Source organism: Aulonocara sp. 'chitande type north' Nkhata Bay, linkage group LG4 (assembly GCF_057382095.1).
Source record: "Aulonocara sp. 'chitande type north' Nkhata Bay isolate Kocher_YH1m ecotype deep benthic linkage group LG4, A_spYH_male_GT1.1, whole genome shotgun sequence".
Classification (NCBI taxonomy): domain Eukaryota; kingdom Metazoa; phylum Chordata; class Actinopteri; order Cichliformes; family Cichlidae; genus Aulonocara; species Aulonocara sp. 'chitande type north' Nkhata Bay.
The window spans coordinates 13,795,588-13,818,737 of record NC_141347.1 but is presented as its reverse complement, the minus strand read 5'-3'; the positions used below and the strand labels follow the sequence as shown (position 1 = coordinate 13,818,737).

The 23,150-nt window shown below is 43.9% G+C and overlaps 1 protein-coding gene and 1 pseudogene across 4 annotated transcripts in view; both read left to right on the top strand.

Moving 5' to 3' along the window:
• ep300b (EP300 lysine acetyltransferase b) overlaps nucleotides 1–16,476 on the top strand; it is a 30,843-nt gene extending 14,367 nt beyond the window's left edge. For 2 of the 4 annotated variants that reach the window (XM_086288597.1, XM_086288599.1), the window contains exons 18-30: nucleotides 1,051–1,290; nucleotides 2,118–2,206; nucleotides 3,294–3,374; nucleotides 4,657–4,713; nucleotides 4,864–4,941; nucleotides 5,415–5,482; nucleotides 8,358–8,508; nucleotides 9,601–9,861; nucleotides 9,972–10,137; nucleotides 10,369–10,536; nucleotides 10,622–10,783; nucleotides 11,594–11,875; nucleotides 12,013–16,476. In XM_086288597.1, the coding sequence (XP_086144723.1) occupies nucleotides 1,051–1,290; nucleotides 2,118–2,206; nucleotides 3,294–3,374; nucleotides 4,657–4,713; nucleotides 4,864–4,941; nucleotides 5,415–5,482; nucleotides 8,358–8,508; nucleotides 9,601–9,861; nucleotides 9,972–10,137; nucleotides 10,369–10,536; nucleotides 10,622–10,783; nucleotides 11,594–11,875; nucleotides 12,013–15,084 (4,875 nt within the window). In that variant the 3' untranslated portion in view covers nucleotides 15,085–16,476. Of the gene's footprint in view, nucleotides 1–1,050; nucleotides 1,291–2,117; nucleotides 2,207–3,263; nucleotides 3,375–4,656; nucleotides 4,714–4,863; nucleotides 4,942–5,414; nucleotides 5,483–8,357; nucleotides 8,509–9,600; nucleotides 9,862–9,971; nucleotides 10,138–10,368; nucleotides 10,537–10,621; nucleotides 10,784–11,593; nucleotides 11,876–12,012 lie in introns of all 4 variants that reach the window. The other 2 variants (XM_086288596.1, XM_086288598.1) reach the window with 1 other exon arrangement.
• A 3,624-nt stretch (nucleotides 16,477–20,100) lies between these two features.
• Nucleotides 20,101–22,555, top strand: LOC147332166 (histone H1 pseudogene; annotated as a pseudogene).
• Nucleotides 22,556–23,150: the final 595 nt, after the last annotated feature.

Here is a 23,150-nt window from a genome sequence, read left to right as displayed (position 1 = left end):
ACATTCAAGGGATGTAACTTTCTGCTGCTGAATAACCATTCAGCTCTTTTTTTTGGGGGGGGGGGGAATGTAACTTACAATAGTTTGGATTAATAAAAAACAAAATATAGCACATTGCTGTGATATATATTCGGCCCTGTAATAGAAATTAGGCACTGCTTGTTTGTTTTTATCAGGTTTTTTTTCCTCTTGTGAGTGTTTTCACTCAGAGCCGATGGACCTCCTTTCTTCTGACACCCCTCTCTGCCTTTCAAACTGTGCTTTAGTTTGAGGAGAAGCAGAATGCCTAAGACAGGAAAAGAAAAACAACCCAGAGAGTCGTCCCTCCTCTCACACTCACTTGCTTCATCTCAGCCCTGTTGATTTTAACTCAGCCAACATATTGCCGCTCGTGCTGCTAGCATAGCTGACGCCGACCACTCGGCTGCTAGAAACAGTTTATCTCTGTCTGCCTTGTTGCTTTTGCCGCTGCTCTATTCTTCTTGGTTTTGCACCCTGATCACAACCCAGAGACTCATTTTCCCCCCGGCTGTGTGGCAAAATGAGCCAACATACTTCCCAAAGCAAATTGATAAATAATAATTTTGCAGTCACATTACTGGGTGTCATTTGCATTATGTTTATATGTCATCTTTAGGTAGTGTTTAAATGGGTGTATGAGCTGACAGCACAGACAGGGACTTGACTTTTAAAGTAGGGTGCAAGGCAGAGAGCTGGAGGGCAGAAGTTGTCATGTCTCTCTGTTTGCACGCGAACCTTCTTCTCTACAGCGCTCAACAACATTGTCCCCCTGCACCCTCTTCTCTCCCTACTCTGGTCCCGCCTGGTTGACTGCGACGCCGTCATCGCACCTTCACCTGATGACCACGACGACGATGACCTTGATCGTACTCTTTTTTTCCCCCCATCTCTCAAACTCTTCCCTTGGGTGATCAAATGCTCCCACATCTCGCTGCTCTTTCCTTTCTCCCTGCTTCTAAATCTTTCTCAACTACCTGAACTTTACATTGACTTGCCATTCTTACCTGGACGGCGTCCCTTCCAAACCAGGACTACTTTGACATCGTGAAGAACCCCATGGACCTGTCGACCATCAAGCGGAAGCTGGACACGGGGCAATACCAGGAGCCGTGGCAGTATATAGAGGACATCTGGTTGATGTTCAACAACGCCTGGCTGTACAACCGCAAAACCTCCCGCGTCTACAAGTACTGCTCCAAGCTGGCTGAGGTGTTCGAGTCGGAGATTGATCCCGTCATGCAGGGCCTGGGGTACTGCTGTGGGAGGAAGGTGAGGCAGAACCATGTTTTTTATCATTCCTGTGTGTCTGCAGGTGTAGACTAATAAGTGAAAAACTTTATCTACCATTTCTGCAGATCAAACCTGCTGAATAGAACCTTTTTTGTTTTGAATCTAGTTGAGCTTCAGGTAGTTTCCAGAGTGGGTTTTCTTATTTCAGTTTGGTTTTTGTTGTTTGAAAATGTTGCATTTTAGTTTTTATTAGGTTCAGTGTTAACCTTAGTCTTTTTAATGATTACTATATGGAGGGCATATGTCAGAGGCAGGTATTGCAATAAAAATACAACTTTTTAAACACATACTTGTTTTTTTGTAACCAAACTATCAGATACTAAAACTAAAGATTTTTCCTGCATTTTAATTTTAGTTTTTGAAGTTCACAAAATCGTTTCAGTTTTATTTTATTTAAAGTCTAGTTTTTATAGTTATTTTGGTTAACTAAAATGTTTTTTTTCACATCTTAATATTAGTTTTACTTTAGTTTTAGTTAATTATAATAACCTTAGTTCTCTCCACTCAGACAAATCCTCCGCATCACTGCGTGGATTAGGATATAGGATTAGAAGAAGCTGAAAAGGGAGCAAAGAAATGTAATGTGTTAGTTAGTTTTGAATTCAGATAAGTTGTCCCCTGGTTGCCATTGGAGACAAAGACCCCGAAGTCCATCTTCTCTTTTTTTTTTTTTTTTTTTTTTTTTTTTTTTTTTTTTTTTTTTTTTTTAACAGTCTGTGACTTTATGTAAACCTGGTACATCTAGTGTTAGTGTGTGTTTTTAAACATTTATTCATATGAGATTTCTTTTTGTCTCCTCATTGCAGTTTGAGTTTTCCCCCCAAACGCTATGCTGCTATGGAAAACAGTTATGCACCATCCAACGTGATGCTGCTTATTTTAGCTACCAGAACAGGTAAGGGCTGTCGGCAGAACTTGGTTCTCATTTCTTTTTTTCTTTTTTGCTGTGACAATGAGATCACCTCGTATGTGTCGTGTTGTATTCCTCACACTGATATTTCCTACAGCATAGCATCAATCAGTCAGTTCAATCACAGATGAGTTTTAATTTGGCTTCAAATGGTTACCCTGGCACCATCTCCATACTTCACCACTTTAATTTCCATGTTGTTGTCATTCATAAAGTGGGCTCCCGTCGTCCTGCACAGTTCCTCTTTTTTTAAATTTGTTGCACCACTGTTCTCACAACCAAGTTGATTTCACATTTTCTAAAATGTACCGTCATGAGCAGAGTGGGAGGAGGTGGTGGTGGTGTCATGCTCGTCACCAGAAGAAAGGTTCCCACTTTATAAATGACCAGAAAGGATGATGGGTCTCTGTTGCTTTACCATTTAATAATTAATTTTTTTCCTCATCCACCTTTTCATGTATGGAGACTGCTCACTCCCTTCCTCCTCCACAGCTCCTAGTGGTCTCTCATGTTGCTGTAATGTTGTTGTTGTTGTTTATCACTGAACGTCTGATGCTAATCTTTGCTTTGCCTTGGCTCTCTGTCCTCTGTTGGTTGTTGTTCACATCCTTCTCCTTCCATGCTCCTCGACCCCTCCCTCTGTCCCTCCCTTCATCGTCTCCGTCTGATCTGTAACGTTTTATTTCACGCTTTTTATTTTTTATTTTTTTATATTCATTTTGACCTCCCTTTCCCCATCTCCCTCCCTCCTCCCTTTTCCCTTCCCTTCTCCTTCCCCTCTCTCCCTCCTTGTGTTTTTTTAACGCTTGTGATGTCTGCATTGGCCTGCTTTGGTGTGACCAATCATCCACTCCGAAATTTACGCGCAAAATCAAAACACCCGCCCACACAAAAACCCTGCATCACGATTGGCTGCCGGCGACGACCTACCTTGCCCTCTGCCTCCTCCTGTGTGTCCACCCCCTGGCCTGTCCTGCCCTGATTGGCGGCTGCTTCTTCGTGCCCTCTCTGTGATTGGCTGTGCTGATGACGAACGGTGTAGTTCACCAAAATATGGGCTTCTTGCTGACAGGTATCACTTCTGTGAGAAGTGTTTCAACGAAATCCAAGGCGAGAGTGTCTCCCTGGGGGATGACCCCTCCCAGCCTCAGACGTGAGTACCATCACATTGTCTCCTTCATGCAACGCACAACACAAGACAGCTTGCTTCATCTCAGAGGTCCTTGTGTAATGTTTGAAACCCACTCCTTTTCTTTAGGCTATCAAATATATTTGTGAATTTATTGAAAACTAATTGGAAACTTTATTTTGTTTTAGTTTTTTTTTTGTTTTTTTTTTAAGAAGAAATGCTTCTGTCCTCCTGAGTGAAACACAGTTCAACACACTGATTTTGATAGGGTTGTTGTGAATGCAGTGAAAGACTATTGTGCAAGCGACCAGCACTAAATTACGTCACGAAAATATAATTTAGTGATCAAAAATACAGTTTAAAAGTTAGTTTGTGTCCTCTAAATGGTATCATCAGTGTCTCCCAACACTGCAGAGCAGCTTTTCTGCAGCGATGCCTCCGCAGAGGAACATCTTTGGAAATAAACCTGCACAAAAAAAAGGCACTCAAATGTTTCCTGTTGTGTACACCTATAGCTTAGCTGCAGTTTTTTGTTTTGTTTGTTTATTTGTTTTGTTTTTAGTTCCTCAAGCTGCTTTTTCTTAATTAATGTTACTGTTGTAAAAGCATTGCATTTTTATTAGTGGCGCCACACTGTAGTGATTCACTCATTTGCTTAACACACATAAGATTCCAGTTCAAGATCGGGAGGGCTTCTGGTGTAAAATCTGCTGAAAGAAGCTTCACTTCTTTCCTTTTTATAATTTAAGTCTTTGTGTTTCTCTTAGGTGTGGATTTGTTGCTCGTCTGTATTTGATATCACTGTAACATAATCGTCCTGAATCTTTCTGTTAGCCAAAATGAGAACCAATGCCACACACTTATCACACATGGTAGTAAACTGAGCTCAGCCTGGGCAAAACATTCGCTAAGTGGCATCTTGCAGCTTAGGAAACAGGCTGCAGATTTTACTGATCAAATGAATAATGGAATAATCAGTCACAAAGTTCTAGTCCTGATATTTACTGACCCAGTTGTTGAATGAGCGAGAAAATGGTCCAGATAATTAACAGTGAGTCCTGTAGGATTAAACAGTGTTGAGCTGCACAGGATTAGTTTGTGGCGGCTCTGTGGGTTAGAAGAGCTTCCTATTATTGCTTTGTCTTCCATGACAGATGATCAGGATGAGAGCATGTAGAGGGGAAGTGTTGAGGCAGTGGGCACATTTTGAATTTGTTGTAAACATTTCCGAATGAAGGAAATGCAGCCTGCAGTCTGCAGAGGGCTGAGTTGATTACAGCTGGTTCTTTCTGATTTTTTCCCACAGCTCCATCAACAAAGACCAGTTCCAGCGGAAGAAGAACGACACGCTTGACCCCGAGCTGTATGTAGCCCTTCTTAACTCATTTGAGAGCCATTATTGTGTTAAAGGTTCTCGAGGAATCAAGCGGGTTATTTCCTCGGGTGTGATGTTTTCACTGTACTAACTTTTGAACGTCTGTCTTTTGTCTCCTCGCGCTCTCTCCCCGCTCAGACTTGTGGAATGTATCGACTGCGGCCGTAAAATGCACCAGATCTGCGTCCTCCATAATGAAACCATATGGCCGTCAGGGTGAGCCAGCTATCACAGACACACACGCGAACACACACGCTCTCTGCGTGACTGGGTCTGGAATATAATCTCCATTCTTTTTTTTCTTTTTTTTTTTAACTAAAATCACTTAATATGCCCAACTACAAATGTTGGGTCTGACATTCACTTTTCCAGCTGCTGCTGATTTAAAATAGGTTTTAAATCTCAAACGCTACATCGGGGTGGGGGTGTCAAAAATGCTTGACAGCGTGGCGGCAGTCCCGTAGCAAAGAGACTCATTCCTCCAAGATTGACCTCCCTACATGTGTGGTCTGTTTTTAATTGAGAGATGTGAGTGATTTCCCACTCATTAGAGTTGTTTAAAGAAAGGAGGACTAGCATGAAAGGCCGAGTCATGTCTTGATTAGAGCCGCTTTGTCACTGTCACTGCTGATTATTGTGACAGAGCTGATGGTAACCTCCAAATCTAACCGTTGAATTTTCACTTCCAGATTTGTTTGTGACAGCTGTCTCAAAAAGGCCAATAAGACACGGAAAGAAAACAAATACGCCGCCAAAAGTAAGTGGAATAAAGCTGGGCTCGTCTAATGCTTAGTCCTTACACCTCTGCTTCTCTTCTTCGCCCTACCCACATATTTTTAATAAAGCACCTGTTTGAGAGAGGCAACTAATCAGAAGAAAATTGGCTTGGACAATTATTTTGATCGGTGCTGAGATTTGTGATTATGTGTCAGGATTGGTCATTGATTTTTATATATTTATTGTAGTGACAAATGTTTTTATTGCACTGTCACATAAACATAACACTGCATTCACACTGTTATAACACTGGTGTGCATTCCTGCTAATGTACAAATCTTCTCTTCACATGAATTCAATGCCTCTCTTAGAAGATAAATGAAAAATGTATATAATTTAAAAAATGTACCAAAACTTGCCACAGAATAAAATCAATGTTGACTGTCTTTATGTTTACATTATGCTACATCACCTGTTAAACAATCTTGATAAATAATCTAGACAAATAAGGTTTGTGTCACCGGCAGTAAGGATTGATTTACTTCCACTAATATATGTTTCAAGCGCAAGCATGAATAAAACCTTCAGTATATATATATATTTTTTTTCATCTTTATTGTCGTGAAATAGTGATATAATTTCAAGGCAATATCAGCCACCCTCTACTTCCTCATTTAAAGTGTGACCTAGAGATGAGGGGCAAAAAATTAGACTGACCGACCAGTCTAAAACTAGGAAACACAGTTAAAATCTAAAATAACAAAACAATAAATCATCGAGCCATTTTATCCCAATTATGTGAAATCGAGTTTCGGGGGCAAGGAAGGCCAGACCTCCTTTTTGCCAGCCACCTCCTCCTGCTTATCTGGGGAATCACCAAGGCATTCGCAGGCCAGCCAAGAGGGAGATTGTGTCCTGGGTCTCCCCCCCGGGGGGGGGGGGGCTGCTCTCAGTAGGACATCCCTAACCCGAACACCTTACCTAAGAGGCAACTGCGTTAGCTGGCTCCTTTCGATGTAGAGAAGCAGCGGCTCTACTTTGAGCCCCTCCTGAATGACTGAACTCCTCACCCTATGCTAGGGAAGAGCCCATCCACCCTTTGGAGAAAGCTTATTTCCACCGCTTGTGTCCACAATTTCATTATTTTTTTCCTTTTAAAAGAAAAACGATAATAGTGTTAACAAAAAGATCAGGCTGAGATTAAAAGCACAAAAGTAGCCAAAGTCGTATTTTCCCTGGACATTGAGGCAACAGTAACTAAAGTAACCTAATCTTGAAAATCTGTCTGGGTTGTCGTATCTTTGATCTTTTTAGCTGCTTGAAGCCCTCACTTCGAAGTATGTAACCGCATCAGTGATTTCTGTCCACTGTATGCTCTTCCTGTCATGTGGAGTGCAGCACCAGCAGTGCTCGGCAGGCTCTTTTGTTTACATCTGGGTTGCACATCAGCAGCTGTTAGTATCTCCTCCTTCGTAGCCTGGTTTTTGCCTCAAGTGGTTAAACAAGTTTGTTTTCACCTTCAGCAGGAACACGTTTCTTGTATATTTTGAAAAGCACTGCACTTCAGTCATCATCTGACACAGTTTTTAGGAATGCTCAGATCATCTAATTGTTGCAGGCAGTAGGGAGTGTAAATCTATGGCATTGTCATAGCATTAATATGACCTTATGTCTTTATACCAGTATTATTGCAGACAGTATGATAGTGCAATTCATTTATTTACTCTTTTAAATACCCGTTTCTGCAATTCTGTTCAGTATTACCCCCCTGCTATACACTGCAGGATAAATGAGGATTATTTTGAACTGTAAATCGTGCAAAGTTACTAGAATGGTGTTGTTTTTGTCACCAGCAGACTCAGAAAAACAGTAAAGAAAGCTGCCAGCAAGGCTCTTTTTTTGTTTTTTGATGTAGATTTGGATTTTACCCAGAAAACTATGCCTGGTTAGCATTAGTCATCCATGCTGAAAGAAGGGATTTCTCAGTGTTTTTATAAGTACATTTAACTTAGAAATGCCATCCTATACATAAACCTGAGTTTCCCTTCATTTCTTTACACTTTGCTTTCCAATGATCCAGACTGTCCTGACTTTAGTTTTTTGTGTTTTCGTGGTCTTGAGCAGCAGTTTCTTCATCTTTCAAAGTTTTTGGACATTGGCTGCTTTTTCAGTCCAGTCCTTGCATCTGACTTTTTTCAGGTCCAGTTCGATCAGGTAGTCTTTTGAAACGAAATTTGCCTCCCATCAGTCCTAGCAATGCGCTTTCTTCTGATGCTTTGTAGCTCTGATGTGTGCATCAGTGTAATCGGTATACCAGGAAATCGTGCATCAACAAAAATTCCCCTTAGCTAGGAATTCAAAGTGCGATTAAATGCATTATTTTTTAATGCGTTATATTTTCAAATTCATTGCAATTAATGCGTTAAATTTCCACCCCTACTTTAAACACTTTGTTACTAGCAGCCTGTCACAAAAACACATTGTTTGTTCCCTTATCTTTAGTTTAATATATGATAATGCCATCGGTAACACCGTTTGGCAGACATAAAGTGGTGTTTTTGCACCAATGAGTTGATTCATTGAGATATCTCCCATATCTCTGTGGGGTGTGCAGTTTGTGCTTTAAAAACCTGAGGAAACTGAACAAATGGAGAACAAAAGATTAGATTGATTATACTGGAGTGAGGCTGATGAAATGTGTTGTATGGAGGTCTGTTTCCTGGATACAAGGTAGTAGATATTTGTTGGTGGAGGTTTTCAATGAATGAAGTCAGAAAAAGGCTCTGTCCCACAGCTGCTTCCAGTTTTTCACAAATAAAGAAGTTAAAATACTTGTTCACCAAAAACTACAGTGTGAGAATAGTGGTACCTCTCAGCCCTGTTATTTGGTCACACCTGTTTCTCTGTGTCCGCAGGGCTTCCTCAAACCAAGTTGGGGAGCTTTTTAGAAACTCGCGTGAACGACTACATCAAGCGGCAAAACCATCCCGAGTCTGGAGAGGTCACCATTCGTGTGGTCCATGTCTCAGACAAGGTGGTTGAAGTCAAGCCGGGAATGAAGTCCAGGTAAACAGTTAAATTTCACTGCTGCTGCAGGTTTTTGGGGAACATAATTACTGATTAGAGGTGGGAATCCATGGAAACTCCTAATTGCTATGGGAGGAGTTATTACGGTAAGCTGTGATTTTGGTAGGTGAAAGTTTTGAGGTGCTACATATTATTACATGTATTAACAAAAATATCAGTATGTGCATAAAAAAATGTAAGTGAAGGGTAATAAGTTAAGATCATGTTTGTCAGTTTTGCAGGAACAATGAAAAATGATTTAAAGTGTGAGAAAACACTGATCCCTGTTCTACATAGAGTTAGCGCAGATATATCAGTGTGGCGGATATATTGGTGGATATTGATACTGATATGTTATCGGTATCATTCTTTATATCAGTGTTTGTAATGGTCAATAAATGAAAATGAAAGTTAAAAAACAAAGGAGAGAAATATCCTAAACAAGGTTATGAGATGTAGTGTTGTGTATATTGTCCTCTAGGGGGCACTCTGCACCTTTCCTGTTAATATCATTTGTTTGAAACCCGATAAACGCTCAAAACAATATTTTAAACTGCATTGTCATACTATCTTAGTAGGAACTCATTAAGAAAAACTACAGATAACAAGTATTGGGTAAATCTGTGCTTTTGTGTGTCTGAAATGAATAAAAAAAAACATCAGCTAATATATCAGCGTTTTAAATGATCAAATATTCTGTCGGGCTCTGCAAGTATGTATGAATCCTTGAAGGAATCAGTGAGAAGAATACTTCCCTACGTTTCACAGCGACGAGGCAAATCATTATGAGATTATCAAAAGGGAAGATGAGAGGTGACTCAGCAGTGAGTGAGGAGATTAAAGATTAAATCAAGTGTCCAGCAAGTCGAGAAGGAGGAAAGCTGCAATCTGAATTGATTTCAGTGATTACTTGCGTCTCATTTAACATCCAACCCCTTTGGCTTTGACAGTTTTGTCCTAACCAGATTTTAGCTCACTCGGTAAAAGCGCTGCATGGCTGTAGTCTGTGTTCACACGTGCCACAGTCAAGTTTCTTCATTTGCTGATAATGTTTGACGCCAGTTTTCTTCACCTATTTTTGTTCCCTGTCAGGTTTGTGGACAACGGAGAGATGGCCGAGTCTTTCCCGTACAGGATGAAAGCCCTGTTTGCATTCGAGGACGTTGACGGAGCGGACGTTTGCTTTTTCGGCATGCACGTTCAAGAGTACGGCTCAGATTGCCCTCCTCCCAATCAGAGGCGAGTGTACATTTCCTACCTGGACAGCGTGCACTTCTTCAAACCTCGACACCTCAGGACTGCAGTCTATCACGAGATCCTGCTGGGCTACCTGGAGTATGTCAAAAGGCTGGGGTAAGACAGGAGCTTAGAGTTTCTTTGTGTTACATTTGCTGTTTCTGAATGCTTTTAGTTGCATGAAAAGCTCAGTTTTATATAAAAGGCTCCTTGTCTCCCTGTCTCAGGTTTACAACAGGGCATATCTGGGCCTGTCCTCCTAGTGAAGGGGATGACTACATCTTCCACTGTCACCCACTGGACCAGAAGATCCCCAAGCCTAAACGCTTGCAGGAATGGTACAAGAAGATGCTGGACAAGGCTGTGTCTGAGCGCGTAGTCCATGATTACAAGGTGAGACAGTTTATCCCTAATTCTCATGCTCTGTGTCTGGTTGTCCCAGATTCTTTGAGCAAATGAGTCCATTTACAAGCTGTTCTTGTAGGTACTCTGGTAGTTTCATGTGGCTTCTTATGGTTTCCATCGCCCTGGACTGTCTTTAACATAGTTTTCTTGCATGCTTTGTGTGACCCTCTGAAACCTCATTAACAGCATTACCTTGTTTCGTCCTCGTCATCCCTTTAGGACATTTTCAAGCAGGCAACAGAAGACCGGCTGACCAGTGCCAAGGAGCTGCCATACTTTGAGGGCGACTTCTGGCCTAACGTCCTGGAGGAGAGCATCAAGGAACTGGAACAGGAGGAGGAGGAGAGGAAGAGGGAGGAGAACAGCACCTCTAATGAGAGCACAGATGTGAGTGGAACAAGGTCCTCAATTTTTGTCACAATATATATATTCGCGGTGTCCTCTTGCTTAATTGACATTTAAACGTTCACAGGCCATAAAAGGAGACAGCAAGAATGCCAAAAAGAAGAACAATAAAAAGACGAGCAAGAACAAGAGCAGCTTGAGCCGAGCCAATAAGAAAAAACCAGGGATGCCCAACGTTTCCAACGACCTTTCCCAGAAACTTTACGCCACAATGGAGAAACATAAAGAGGTATGCAAGTCTAATTTAGTCGTAGTGCCGCTGCTTACTCTCTTACTCGACACTGCAGCATATTTATATCACTATCAGCCATCAGACTGATTTGTGGAGCAGTTCTGATATTACTTACTTAATACGGCGGCATTAAAACACAGTCCATGTGCTTAGTGCAACCTCAAAGATGCCTTTTGGCAACACAACCATTAACAAGAAAGTCACCTTGTTTCATGGCCTGTATATAAAAGATGGAAACAGCCAGTGTTATGCCACTGCTGGTTTGTGAGCTCCCGTTTTTGAAGCTTCATCCATACCATCATGACCTGTTGTCAGCTGTGTTTTTGGCACCAGAAGTGACTACAGCTGGACAAAAGGGGGAAGGGAAGTTATCAGCTGACACCAAAAAGCAAGTTGCACACATACATTGTATGCAACAGACTAATAAAATCCTTTAATTTCACGCACTGAAATAAATTATTTTGAAGAAGCCACAAAGCAAGCAGCTGCATTTAAGTCTGCCCCAGTTCAGAGGTCCAGTTCTGTGACACCTAGCAGGAAGCTAGTGGTCTGAGTGGCACCTACTTGTCCTTCAAAGCAACCACGCTTCTAATGATCCTCAACTTTAAGTCTAAAAAAGAAAAGAGACCAAAATTGTTTAGTGCAATGATGGTAACATTTTATTAAAAAACAAAACAAAACACTGACTCACTGATCTGCAGGGGAAAAAAAGACACATTTTCCCTCAGTTTTATCTTCCCGCATAAACATACTAAATCAGATCTTGTTAAAGGTTGGTTAAATATTTTCCTCGCTTTAAACTGGCAGGTCTTCTTCGTCATCCGCCTCATTGCTGGTCCCACCGCCAACTCACTGCCCCCCATCACCGACCCAGATCCTCTAATGGCCTGCGATCTGATGGACGGCCGTGATGCCTTTCTAACTCTGGCCAGAGACAAGCACTTGGAGTTCAGCTCTCTCAGGAGGTCCAAGTGGAGCTCCATGTGTATGTTGGTGGAGCTCCACAACCAGAGCCAGGACCGCTTCGTCTATACCTGCAACGAGTGTAAACACCACGTGGAGACTCGCTTCCACTGCACTGTCTGCGAGGTGAGAAACATTTAAACTGTACTTTATGAATATTCAGATCTTTTTTTTAAAGCACAATTTTTCATTTCACAGTAGCATATGTTAGTTAATCTATCAGTTTTGTGTTATTAAACGATTAATTTTGCCTAATTTTCCAGGACTATGACTTGTGCATCACCTGCTACAACACTAAGGGTCATGAGCACAAGATGGAAAAGCTGGGGCTTGGCCTGGATGACGACAGCAGCAACCAGGCAGCGGCAGCTACTCAAAGCCCCGGTGACTCTCGCCGTCTCAGCATCCAGCGCTGCATCCAGTCGCTGGTCCACGCTTGCCAGTGTCGCAATGCCAACTGCTCGCTGCCGTCCTGTCAGAAGATGAAGCGCGTTGTGCAGCACACAAAGGGCTGCAAGCGCAAGACCAATGGCGGCTGTCCTATCTGCAAGCAGCTCATTGCTCTGTGCTGCTACCACGCCAAACACTGCCAGGAGAACAAATGTCCTGTCCCGTTCTGTCTGAACATTAAGCAGAAACTCCGGCAGCAGCAGCTGCAGCACAGACTGCAGCAGGCCCAGATGCTGAGAAGGAGGATGGCCACCATGCAGCGGGTGACCCAGCCAGCTGGAGGGCCACCGGGCGGATCTGCAGTTGGACTTCCATCACCAGGAAACAATGTTACCACAGCGCCTAGTACCCCAACATCTGGTGGAACGCAGCCTCCAACTCCTCAAACCCCGACTCAGTCAATGCCTCCAGTCCCGCAGCAGGGAATGGGTCCTGGTCCAGGAGTGCAGCAGCAGCCAGGAGGGATGCCTCCCCAGCTTGCCCTTCATCATCAGTTCCAGCAAATTCCAGGAGGAGGAGGGGGAGGTGGTGGTGGGATAATGAACTCTCCACAACATCAGCAGCAGCCCAGTGGAGCAGTGACCAACCCTCAGCAGCTCCAGCAGCACCACAACAGTTTGCCTCAATTTTCCAGCAGACCTCCAGGCTCCTCACCAGTCCACCAGTCCCAAGGTAAACCAGTCCTTGGCTCTGCCACGCCTCCCCAACAACAGCAGCAGCCTGGTGGTGCTGTCATGACTGGAAACATTGGGAGCCAGCAACCTCCTAACCAGCCGCCGAGCCAGCCCTCCCTTCCACAGCAGCAACCTTCTGGCCCTCCACCGGCAGCTGTAGAAATCGCTATGAAGATTCAGCAGGTGGCTGACGCTCAAAGGAAGATGGCACTACAGAGACAGGCAGCCCAGGCAGCTGGAAAGTTGATGCCTTCTCACACTCAACATCAACAAGGTCAAGGTCAGCAGATGGGCATGGGACACCCAGGGTCTGTAGGCATGGTAGGAGCCCAGGGCATGCCACCGCAGACCCAAGTGGCAGTGACAGCTGCTCGGGCCCACATGGATCAGCAGCAAGGTGCTCCTACAGGGATGATGGTTGGCACCAGCGGGCCCATGCAGCAGCCTCCTCAGCAAGGTAACATCCCACATGGCCAGCTGCCCCCTCAGGTACAGCTCCAGCAGCAGAGGATGGGAGCTCCACTTCAGAACCCACAGCAGCAGCAAACACAGTGGACAGCCCAGGGGATGCCGCCCCACCAGAGACAAGCTATGATGAACCAAGTGGGCCACACTGGCATGATGGCCGCTCAGCAGCAGCAGCAGCAGCACCAACAGGCTCAGGGCCATGCTGCCTTGATGAATATGGTGCAGCAGCAAGGCGCTGGAGGCGGGGTCACAGGTGTACCTGGAGCCACTGGTATCCAGGGGGTTGGCGCTGCTGGTGGAAACTTCCCCCAAGCAGCCCTCCAGGAGCTGTTACGGATGCTCCGCTCACCTAGCTCTCCACCTCAGCAACAGCAAGTCCTCAACATCTTGCGGTCAAACCCACAGCTGATGGCTGCTTTTATCAAACAGAGGGCATCAAAGTATAAGGGGGGGCAGGGGGGCCCTGGCGGACCAGGGGCTGTGCCAGGAGGACCAGGTCCCACAGGGGGGCCTGTTGGAAATGTCATTGGAGGTGGGGCACCACAGGTGAACTTGAATGCTGCTGGTGTTAGTCAGCCAGGCATGCACATGGGGGGTCAGGGAGGGGCCAATGTGAACATCGCCACTATGGCTCAGCTGCAGCAAGTACAGCAGCTGCAGCAGCAGCAGCAGCAGAGACCGATGCTCAGCGGTTTACAGCAGCAGCAGGTTGCAGCTCTGCAGCAGCAGCAGCAGGGAGTGGGGAGAGGAATCCAGGGCCAGGGGCCACAGATGGGAAACATCAGCAATCCTCAGCTTAGAGAATTGTTCATGAGACGGCATCTTCAGCAGCAGCAGCAGCAGCAGCAGCAGCAGATGGGTATTAATCATGGTCAGTTTCAGCAACCACAGCCACCACAGGGCCAGGGATTCATGGGACAGCCGGGGATGCAGCCTCCCACTGTGGGACAGGGTCCTCCTGGAGGTCCGCCTCTTGGTCCCCAGCAGCCTGGTGGTCCACCGGGCCAGCAGGGGCAAGGCTACCCAGGCTCTGTGGCCCAGCAGCAGGCACTCCAACAGAGGCTTCAACAACAGCATCATCTCCAAATGCAGCAGCAGCAGCAGCAACATACCATGGCTGGCCTGCCAGGGGGTGATGCAGGTCCAGGTGGAGAGGGTGTAGGAGGCCCTCAGCAGCCACCCCAGGTCCCTCAATCTGCACAAAGTGGACCCCAACCTTCTCAGGCCCTACAAGTGCTCCACCAGAGATTGCTCCAGCAGCGACATATGGGCCCCGGTGGGTCACCAGCCCAGCACAGTAACCCCATGAGCCCTCAGCAGCCGCAGCAGATCGCCCAGTCTCCACATCCACACCTGCAGGGCCAGCCTCTGCCCACATCCTTGGCTAACCAGGTGCGGTCCCCACAACCGTCACCCAGACCCCAGTCCCAGCCGCCGCACTCTAGCCCGTCCCCACGCATGCAGCCTCAGCCTTCTCCGCACCACATCTCCCCCCAGTTGCAGACAGGTTCGCCACACTCAAGCCATCTAAACCAGCACCACCCGGGAATGGTAGTTCCTTCACAGCAACAGCAGCAGCCAACGACTCAGCAGCAGCAGCAGAACACTATGGAGCAATTTGGGTCAGACCAGAGTGCCATGCTGTCCCAGCTGAGTGGCATGGCCGGTCTGCACGGGCCAGGGGGCAACAGCCAGGACCCGCTGAGCCAGAACATGAATCACAACCCTTTAAACATCATGTAGGACTTCTCCTCAAAGTGTCAAGCTGAGCTGAAGTTCTCCGTGATCCTTCGCACAGACTGCACTCGCCCAGGACAGTATTACTGTTATTATTCAGCCTTCTTTTTTTCTTTCTTTTTTTAATACTATTATTAAATGTTATTTAAAATGTTTTCAATAAAGATGCATTGAACTGAACTTCCTATGGGAGATGAACAAGAAATCAACCAGTTGTTAAAAGAATTAGAATAAATAAATTGTAAGTTATTGCTGTTAATATATATATATTTTTTGCCAATTGTGGACAAAGAGGGAGACTGCTTCTCTAGCACCCCCACCCACCCCCATCCTGCCACCTGTTACAGAGTACACAAAAGGTGATATTTTTGGGGGATAAATACAAGTACTTGCCTTTTTTTGTTGTTGTTGTTTTTTCAGAAATGGTTTTTAAGATTTTAAAAGTGATCGAGAATTAAAGAGGAAATGATTTCATGCATACAAATTTTTTTTAAAATAAATATATATCCATTTTGTTTTGCTTATGTCAAACTCTTTCTGTTTTAGAGTGATGTGGATAATTGTTAATGTAGATCCAAATATGATGCATATCTTCCCTTTTTTATTTTTTAATGTTTGGGTTTGCTTTATTTATTTCTTTTATTTTGGGAGGGGGCGGGGTTATGTACCTTGAGACTGCTACGATTCCTATAGAAATATATTTTTGTTATTGACTGTTAAGATTTAGATGTCTGTAGTCGACACTCTCCAGCTGGGGAAAATGTTGGTGTTTTCTCGCAGAGGTTGAGGGTCTGCTCCGAGTCTGACGTGTTGAACAGATGTGTTTCCGACGTTCCCGGACAGCTTTTTGTTTTTCTGGGACATCAGTCATGCTGGAAGACACTCTTCTCCCCCCGCCTCACAAACATGCAAAGCCCTCTCCCTCGAATGTGTGTGCACTCCTTCCTTTTTAAAGACTCTTAAAACGGAGCAGTGGAGGCTTGGGGAGGGGGGTGCATACCTGTGTGCCTGTAACATTTTGAGTACATTGGCTGGGATATGAAAAACAAAAAGAGTGGGGTGGGGTTTTAGTGTTTTTAGGATTCTGCTGTTTTGAAGTAAACAGAGGATAACAATCCAAATGAACTGTGTTGCACAGAACTGAGGCAAAAGAAGGTGATGTGAGCAGCTGGTTTCCGTCTCTTTCTGCCTCGTCCCCTTTGCTGCTTCCCTTGGACTTTAAATCCCCCCTGCCTACTCTTCGAGAGGGAGTTGGGGTGAGCTTCCTCCCCATGAACTCCATCCTCTTTATCTTTCTGCTAAGACCTTTGGGAGGTTAATTTAATATTTTTTACTGTACAAAGGAAACAAACTGTGGACTCAAATACTGTTTTTATAATAAAATGAAAATTACCAATAGCGGTGCGTCCTGTGTGTGGCTCTTTGTTAGTGCTACTATAATTACTTGATAATAAAGAACACATCTTTCAGCATTTCATGCATTTTGAAAAAAGACTTTCAGAGACCTGGAAATGTTCCCGACTTTGGGTCAACTTCCGTAGTTTAAATGTGTTAAAGACTAAAAAAATTGACATGACAGTTGACAAAAAGATTCTGACATTTTTCACAGTGCATGTTTGAGGTACATTTTTCATTTCCAAATAAGGAAAAATACACATTAGAGGATAGAAACAAAGTATCGATCTGATGCCAATACCAGCGTTGGTGTTGACGGATGAGATGTACTACAGACGAGCTCCACATCAGGTGCTCACATCCAAACCACAACCATTCCGAAGTGATCTCTCAGGGATACAGTTTTGAAAGCTTAGAAGAATCACTTAGCTGTCCCAGACTTCCCATTAATCCAGTCTTATGACATTAAATACATGATCAATGACGAAGATGATCACAGTTTACAAGCTTCTGCTTGCCCTCATTCCTCAATCTGGGGGGCAATTTGCACGTTTTCCAGCGTGATATCACGAGATAAAAATGATAACTAAATGGCCTGGAGATCATCAAATTCACATTTTGGATCCATGGCCAGGAAACTCCCCAGATCTTAATCCAACTGAGGATTAGTGGTCAATCCTTTAAAAGCAGGTGGACAAGGAGAAGCCAGCAAACTGTTGTTAGATTTGTATTGTTGATTGTCATTTATGCTTAGAAATATTTACTTATATATGCTTAGAGTTTTGTAATTAGTTGTAGATTGGTAGAGGTTTTGATCCTTGATAGTCTGCAAACTTTGTGTGTATTAGACAGCACTTTGGGAGCATGAGAGGTCATACCGTGTCTTATTATTTTATGGTAGGATTAACGTAGCTACATCTGTTCTAGTCTAAGTGCTCTTTGTTTAGATGAACTGCAGGACTTCCTCACCGTGTTATCTAGGATGAACCATCTAGGGTGAGGGGGAGGCTACCCTCTTCCTGACCAAGGATGTTTGACCCTTTGATCAGCAGTCCACACACACACACACACACACACACACACACACACACACACACACACACACACAGGCAAGGTACTCTTTGTTTGTATGTAGACGTCGTATGTTAATGAACCTATGCATATTCATGTAACCTCAATAAAAGGACAGTGTATGGGAGAACGGACGAGAGCTACTGGGGTCAAGCGAAGGAACGGTGCCTATCCGGTTCTCTCCCGTGCACGAGTACCATGAAGAAGTTTGCCTACTTGTGTCTTGCTTGCAGTGTAATTATATTGTCTTAACGTTCCAGCGAATAGGTTTATGCTACAAACCTATCATTAATTGGTCCTTCGAGAGCCGGAGCCCTGGAATCGCATTCACCGAGGGGAGGAGAGGCACGCTGAAAGACTGACGTCAGCCAGGAAGTTCCTGTGGATTCGCTGTATGTCTTTTCTCCTCGATGAATGGCGATTGGCGGGATTCGAGGCTGATATTACACGCTAAGCAACACCGAGTAAGTTTAGAGTCCAACTCTATAACTGTACGTCTTCGCCGCTCAGTGGGGCGTTGTCCGTGGCCGCTTAGTGGGGCTAAAATTCGCCGTCTAAGTGGGGCGATGTACAAAGCCGCTCAGTGGGGTTTTTTGTACAGAAGCATTAAGTCGCAGAGTTGCGCAGTTCGAACTTTTTTTTGGTTCGCCGTCTTAGTGGGGCGAAATACAGACCGCTGTGTGGGGTACTGTAGTGAGTTCTCCACCGCTCAGTGGGGTGTTGAGAAGTTCCGCGGGGTCCAGATTGTGCTGGACAGTAGGCCTATTTTGTGTTGTTGTCATTGTCGTCGTCGTCGTTGTTGTTGTTGTTGTGTGTGAGTGTGTGCGGAGCAGAACATGTGGTCTGTGACACCGACTGTTGTTGTTATCATGGGTTTCTAAGCAACCAAGAGTGAGTCGGAGGGAGACAGACGTTTGTGCTGGACTTTGCTCCTGGCAGCACAAAGTATTTATGTAAAAAAGAGAGAGAGCGACGGCTCCACAGCTGCGCGGGTTCACGCGAGCGCGGTCACGCGGACCTGAGCCGTGCGGTTAATCGCAGGCTTATAAATGGAAGAGATTCAAATGTTAGAAGTTTTCAGAAAACACACCAGCCTTGGAGAGCTGTGGAGAAGGCCAGCCCACATCAGCAGCACTTAAGATATGCTCTGGTGAATGGCTTTCCCCCCACCCCTTGCTGACACAATGTTTATTCTTTAGCTTGCCCTGATCGACAGCAGCCTGTGTGCCAGACCATAGATTTAATTGAGGTGGATAGTTGTTAAAAGTAATCTACATTAAGCTTGTGGTTGCTTAAATTCAGTACAATGACATGTGAGGTGAAGTGATATAGGTAAATATTTAAACTCATGAAGTGCATAGAGGCACTTGACCTGTGTGAAAGACTGTCGTCTTATTATGAGCCATTGTTGAGATATAGAGCACATCTGTGAAAACAACTAATATGCTCAACCCTGTATGAAACATCTAAAAATACATGATGGAGAAGCTGTGTTGAATATGTAAGTGTAAGACTTTGCCACTGTGGGCAGAGCATGCAACTACTGTGTGATGTCGCGTTGCAGTTTTGTTTTTGTTTTTTGAGCTGATGAGCAAGCTACACATTATCAGATCAAGAGCTGTCTGAGAACTACTCAAAGAGAGGGAAACAGGGAGTGTGCAGCATTTCCATGAGCAGTTTTTCTGCACCTTGACTCGTGTGTGTGTGTGTAGCATCAGCATCATGTTTTTGTTTATTTGTTTTGTTGGATTAAAAATAATTAAATAAACTGGTGATCATGCTTATGGATCACCATGGCACATATCTCCAGCCATATGGTTTATTTATGCAGATGAAAAAGTGAGTGTGAATGTGTCTGACATCACAGTGTTTTTGTGCACTGTGCAAAAGTAATTGCCTTTGAGTGAGAGCGGTGATTTTGCAGACCACCAGCTATTGTGAAGAAAAAAAAAGAGTGAAAAAGAGACAAATTACTACATTGTAGACGAAGAGAAATAATCATAGGAAAAAGGTTTTGTGTTGATCAGCCGAAAAACAACTACAATGTCATTTTCTGCTTTTAAGAAAGGATTGTTCACACAAACACAGACAGAGAGAGAGAGAGAGAGAGAGATGTGTGTTGATTAAGCAGTGATGATAATAATGAACATGTTTTAGTTTGTCACTTTCAGGTGAAAAGCAGACCTGTATCAATTTTCCACATGCAACAGTCGGAAGAAAGTTATAGTTTAACATCATTGGAAACATGCAGGCCAAGTTTCTGGCTGACTTATTTACAGTGCCATGTGTTTCTCAACCTCACAAGCGAGCTCACTCCTCCCTGAAGATAAGGAATGCAGCTCCAAAGCAATAACATGATAAAGAGACAGCAGCAAGTCCTGAGCACAAAAAGTCCCAGCAAAGCAGCAGCAATGTGGATAAACAGCAGCAGAAGAAGAAAGCAAACCCATCTTCCTGTCTGATTGGTTGAATTTCACGGAGGGGCGAGCAAGATGGCAGCGTGAAGAGGAGTTTTTGTTTGAGTTCTCAGCACGAGACACTTATTTGACGTCTTTCTGGCCTTCGGGACTTTTTTTTGGAGATCAGCGCGCTAAACTTGCTGGATCTGAGGCCAGGTTCTGCGGCGGCAGCATGTTGAAATGCTCAAAAAGGACTGAGTGACTCGGGCAAGCCACATGCGGCTAGCGACATGAAAGAAATGGACCCTTCATGATGCGTTCAACGTGCCAGCGCTGTGGTGGGAAAGGCTCCATCATAAACACGCCCTGCGCCGAGGTTCAGGCCAAGAAGAAGAAGACGATGACTTCCAAGCCCAAGAAGGTCGGCCCCAGTGTGGGCGAGCTGATTGTGAAAGCCGTGGCCGCTCTCAAGAAGGCTCTGGCTGCCGGAGGCTACGATGTGGACAAGAACAAGGCCCGTGTCAAGACCGCCATCAAGAGCCTGGTGGCGAAGGGCACTCTGGTGCAGACCAAGGGCACCAGGACCTCCGGATCCTTCAAGATGAACAAGGCTACTGAGAGCAAAGCCAAGAAGCCCGCCGCGGCCAAAGCCAAGAAACCGGCAGCAGCTGCTAAGAAGTCGCCCAAGAAGGCAGCAGCAGCACTTCAGCTACTAGACAGGACAAAGCTGAAGGAGAACTGCCGGGACTGTTGAAGTGGGAGAGGACAAAAGAGTGAGAGGACAACAGAGTGAGAAGACTAGGTGAGAACACATAGGAATTATTTAATGTGGGAAATCAACATTTGGGTTAGCAAACCTGGGGAAAAGAAAACTGACTGCTTAAGTTGGAAAATTGAGACGGAGTCTGAAACATTGCGAAAATAGAAACATATACAAAATCACACACACACAAGCAGAACATGCATTAACCCTACTAACAATTCCAAACACAAAATGACTCATGAAGACTCATAGCACATTAGTTAAGAAATGATTAAATAATAGCAGAGAAATGTGTAGGAAAGGCAGCTTTAAGAACATGCTCTGCTGGAGATGCAGCTCCACAGACATGCATTAGACCTGCCTAATAACACAAACCCATGCAATGAAAATTAGCTTGTTATCTTTCATCAGTGTTAAAATAGTGTCAATTTAGCAGACACTTGTTATTAAATACTGAATTTATCCAATGCAAAAAATTGACTCTCCAGGTTGCAGGACAACAGTTTAACTTTTGTGGGAAAAAAGATCCTGGTTTGACCAACCAGTGATCAGACAATAAATTTAGTTGTTAAAATGGTAAATTGGGAGAAGCTTCCTGCTTGATTGAGGCAGCACATGTAATTTACTGTATGAGGGAAATTGTCTTTTGTGATACTATTTTGAACATGCTTTTCTGTCGTCCTGTCAACTTAGTGGGTTAATAGCTGATATGTAAATTAGTTGATCGGTTTTAGATTAATGAAAGGTGACTGAATTCTAGTATGAGTGAATGAGATGTGTTGGAGTTGTTGTGTGTTGAGTGGAGACTCTAAAACACTGAGTTTCCTGTTTTGATGTGCGAGTGAATCTTGTATTTAGATACACAACTCTGAATACATCAGAACAAACGTCTTTTGTGAAGTGCATGACAGCATGTCACATGTTTTATGATGAAGGGAAAAAGGAAAAATTGAATAAAATAGATCTGTGGCTTAAATGAGTGAAGAGCACAGACCGGGTGATTAAACTCATAGCTAATATGACATTAGGGTTATGTTGTGTGTTGTGCAGTTGATGGTTGGTTTGGAGTGAATCTAGCTGATGATTCTTCTCCTGTTGTGAAGATGATGAGGAGTTTGTGTCATGACTTAACAAGGCCTTTTTATTTTGATACTTTCACAGTGCACTGAGAGTTTGGTTTGATAATCTCTGTTATTTTTTATTTTTCATTTTTGAACAAGCACTGATTTTTGCTTGTGAATTTCTTTTCTTTGAGCAGATCTGCAAGTCGGGAATTAAAAGCGTTACACGTCGTCAAGAAAATTGTTGCAAGTGAGTTTCTCCACATTTAAAATGGGTTCAGGAGGAAGCCACTTATTTGGGACAATTAGGAAATGAGAGTCCCCCCCCAAAAAGGATTCAACGAGGAAATCCAGTCTAAATTATTTTTCTTTTTGAAATAACGTAGTTTTGCTGAGCGTGGAAACGAATGCGATGATAATTTCCACAATTAGCAAAAGAAGGAACCACTGAGTGAATGAGTAAGACTTTTAAAATAACTGACTGACTGACTGAACATGATTGTGTGAAGCTAACCCCCACCTGACAAAGGTGCAGATGAACCCATGTGTTTCCTTTTACAGGAGCAGAAAGATGACAGCAACACTCGAGGTTGCATGATGATTTAACCTTTTAAATGCCATTTTCTGTGTCTGTGCATTTATCAGGTGTGTTATTCATAGGCTTGAGTTGCTCACAGAGATAACTGTGACAAAGTATGCATATGCCTGCGCAAGCGCTAATATTTGCATTTTCTTTTCTTACAGCATGCCAGTTCTTCATGTGAATTGATGATGCTGTTGCATTGTGTTGATGGGAAAATGTGAAGGTTACTTTGATAATGTGAATAACATGTGTGAAATTTCCTGTGTTGAGAACTGGTGTTACTTTTTTCCACAGCTAGGGTTGACTTTATGGTGTTTTTATGGCACCTCTGGAACCTGTTGACCTGTGTCTGACCTCTGTCTGACTACAGTCAATGTGTATTGCTAATGTTAGTTTCTTTGAGAATGCTGTGGAAGATTCAGCTGAAACGGACAAGTGACATGAGTAAAACAAATAAGAGATACAGTGTTTCTGGGATAGTTTGATATGGGCTCATTAGCTGGCCACTTTTGAGCCCATAGTAATATATAAGTGGAGTGACTTTGCTTAAGAGCAGTCACCGATTACATTAATGTTGCCTGAGTACATGGGATGATCCATGTCTGAGGCGACTTATGAAAATAATTGTAGTTTACTGATTTGAGAAAACCTGCACATGACACTTGTCTTGCTGATGTTGAATGCTTCTTGTCCTTATGATACAATTGTTTACAGGTATGGAGTTTGATTTTACTTCCAGATTTTGTTTTCCAGGCCATGATGGTGTGTATGCAGGCTCCTGGGAGAGCCAGGTGTTAAGC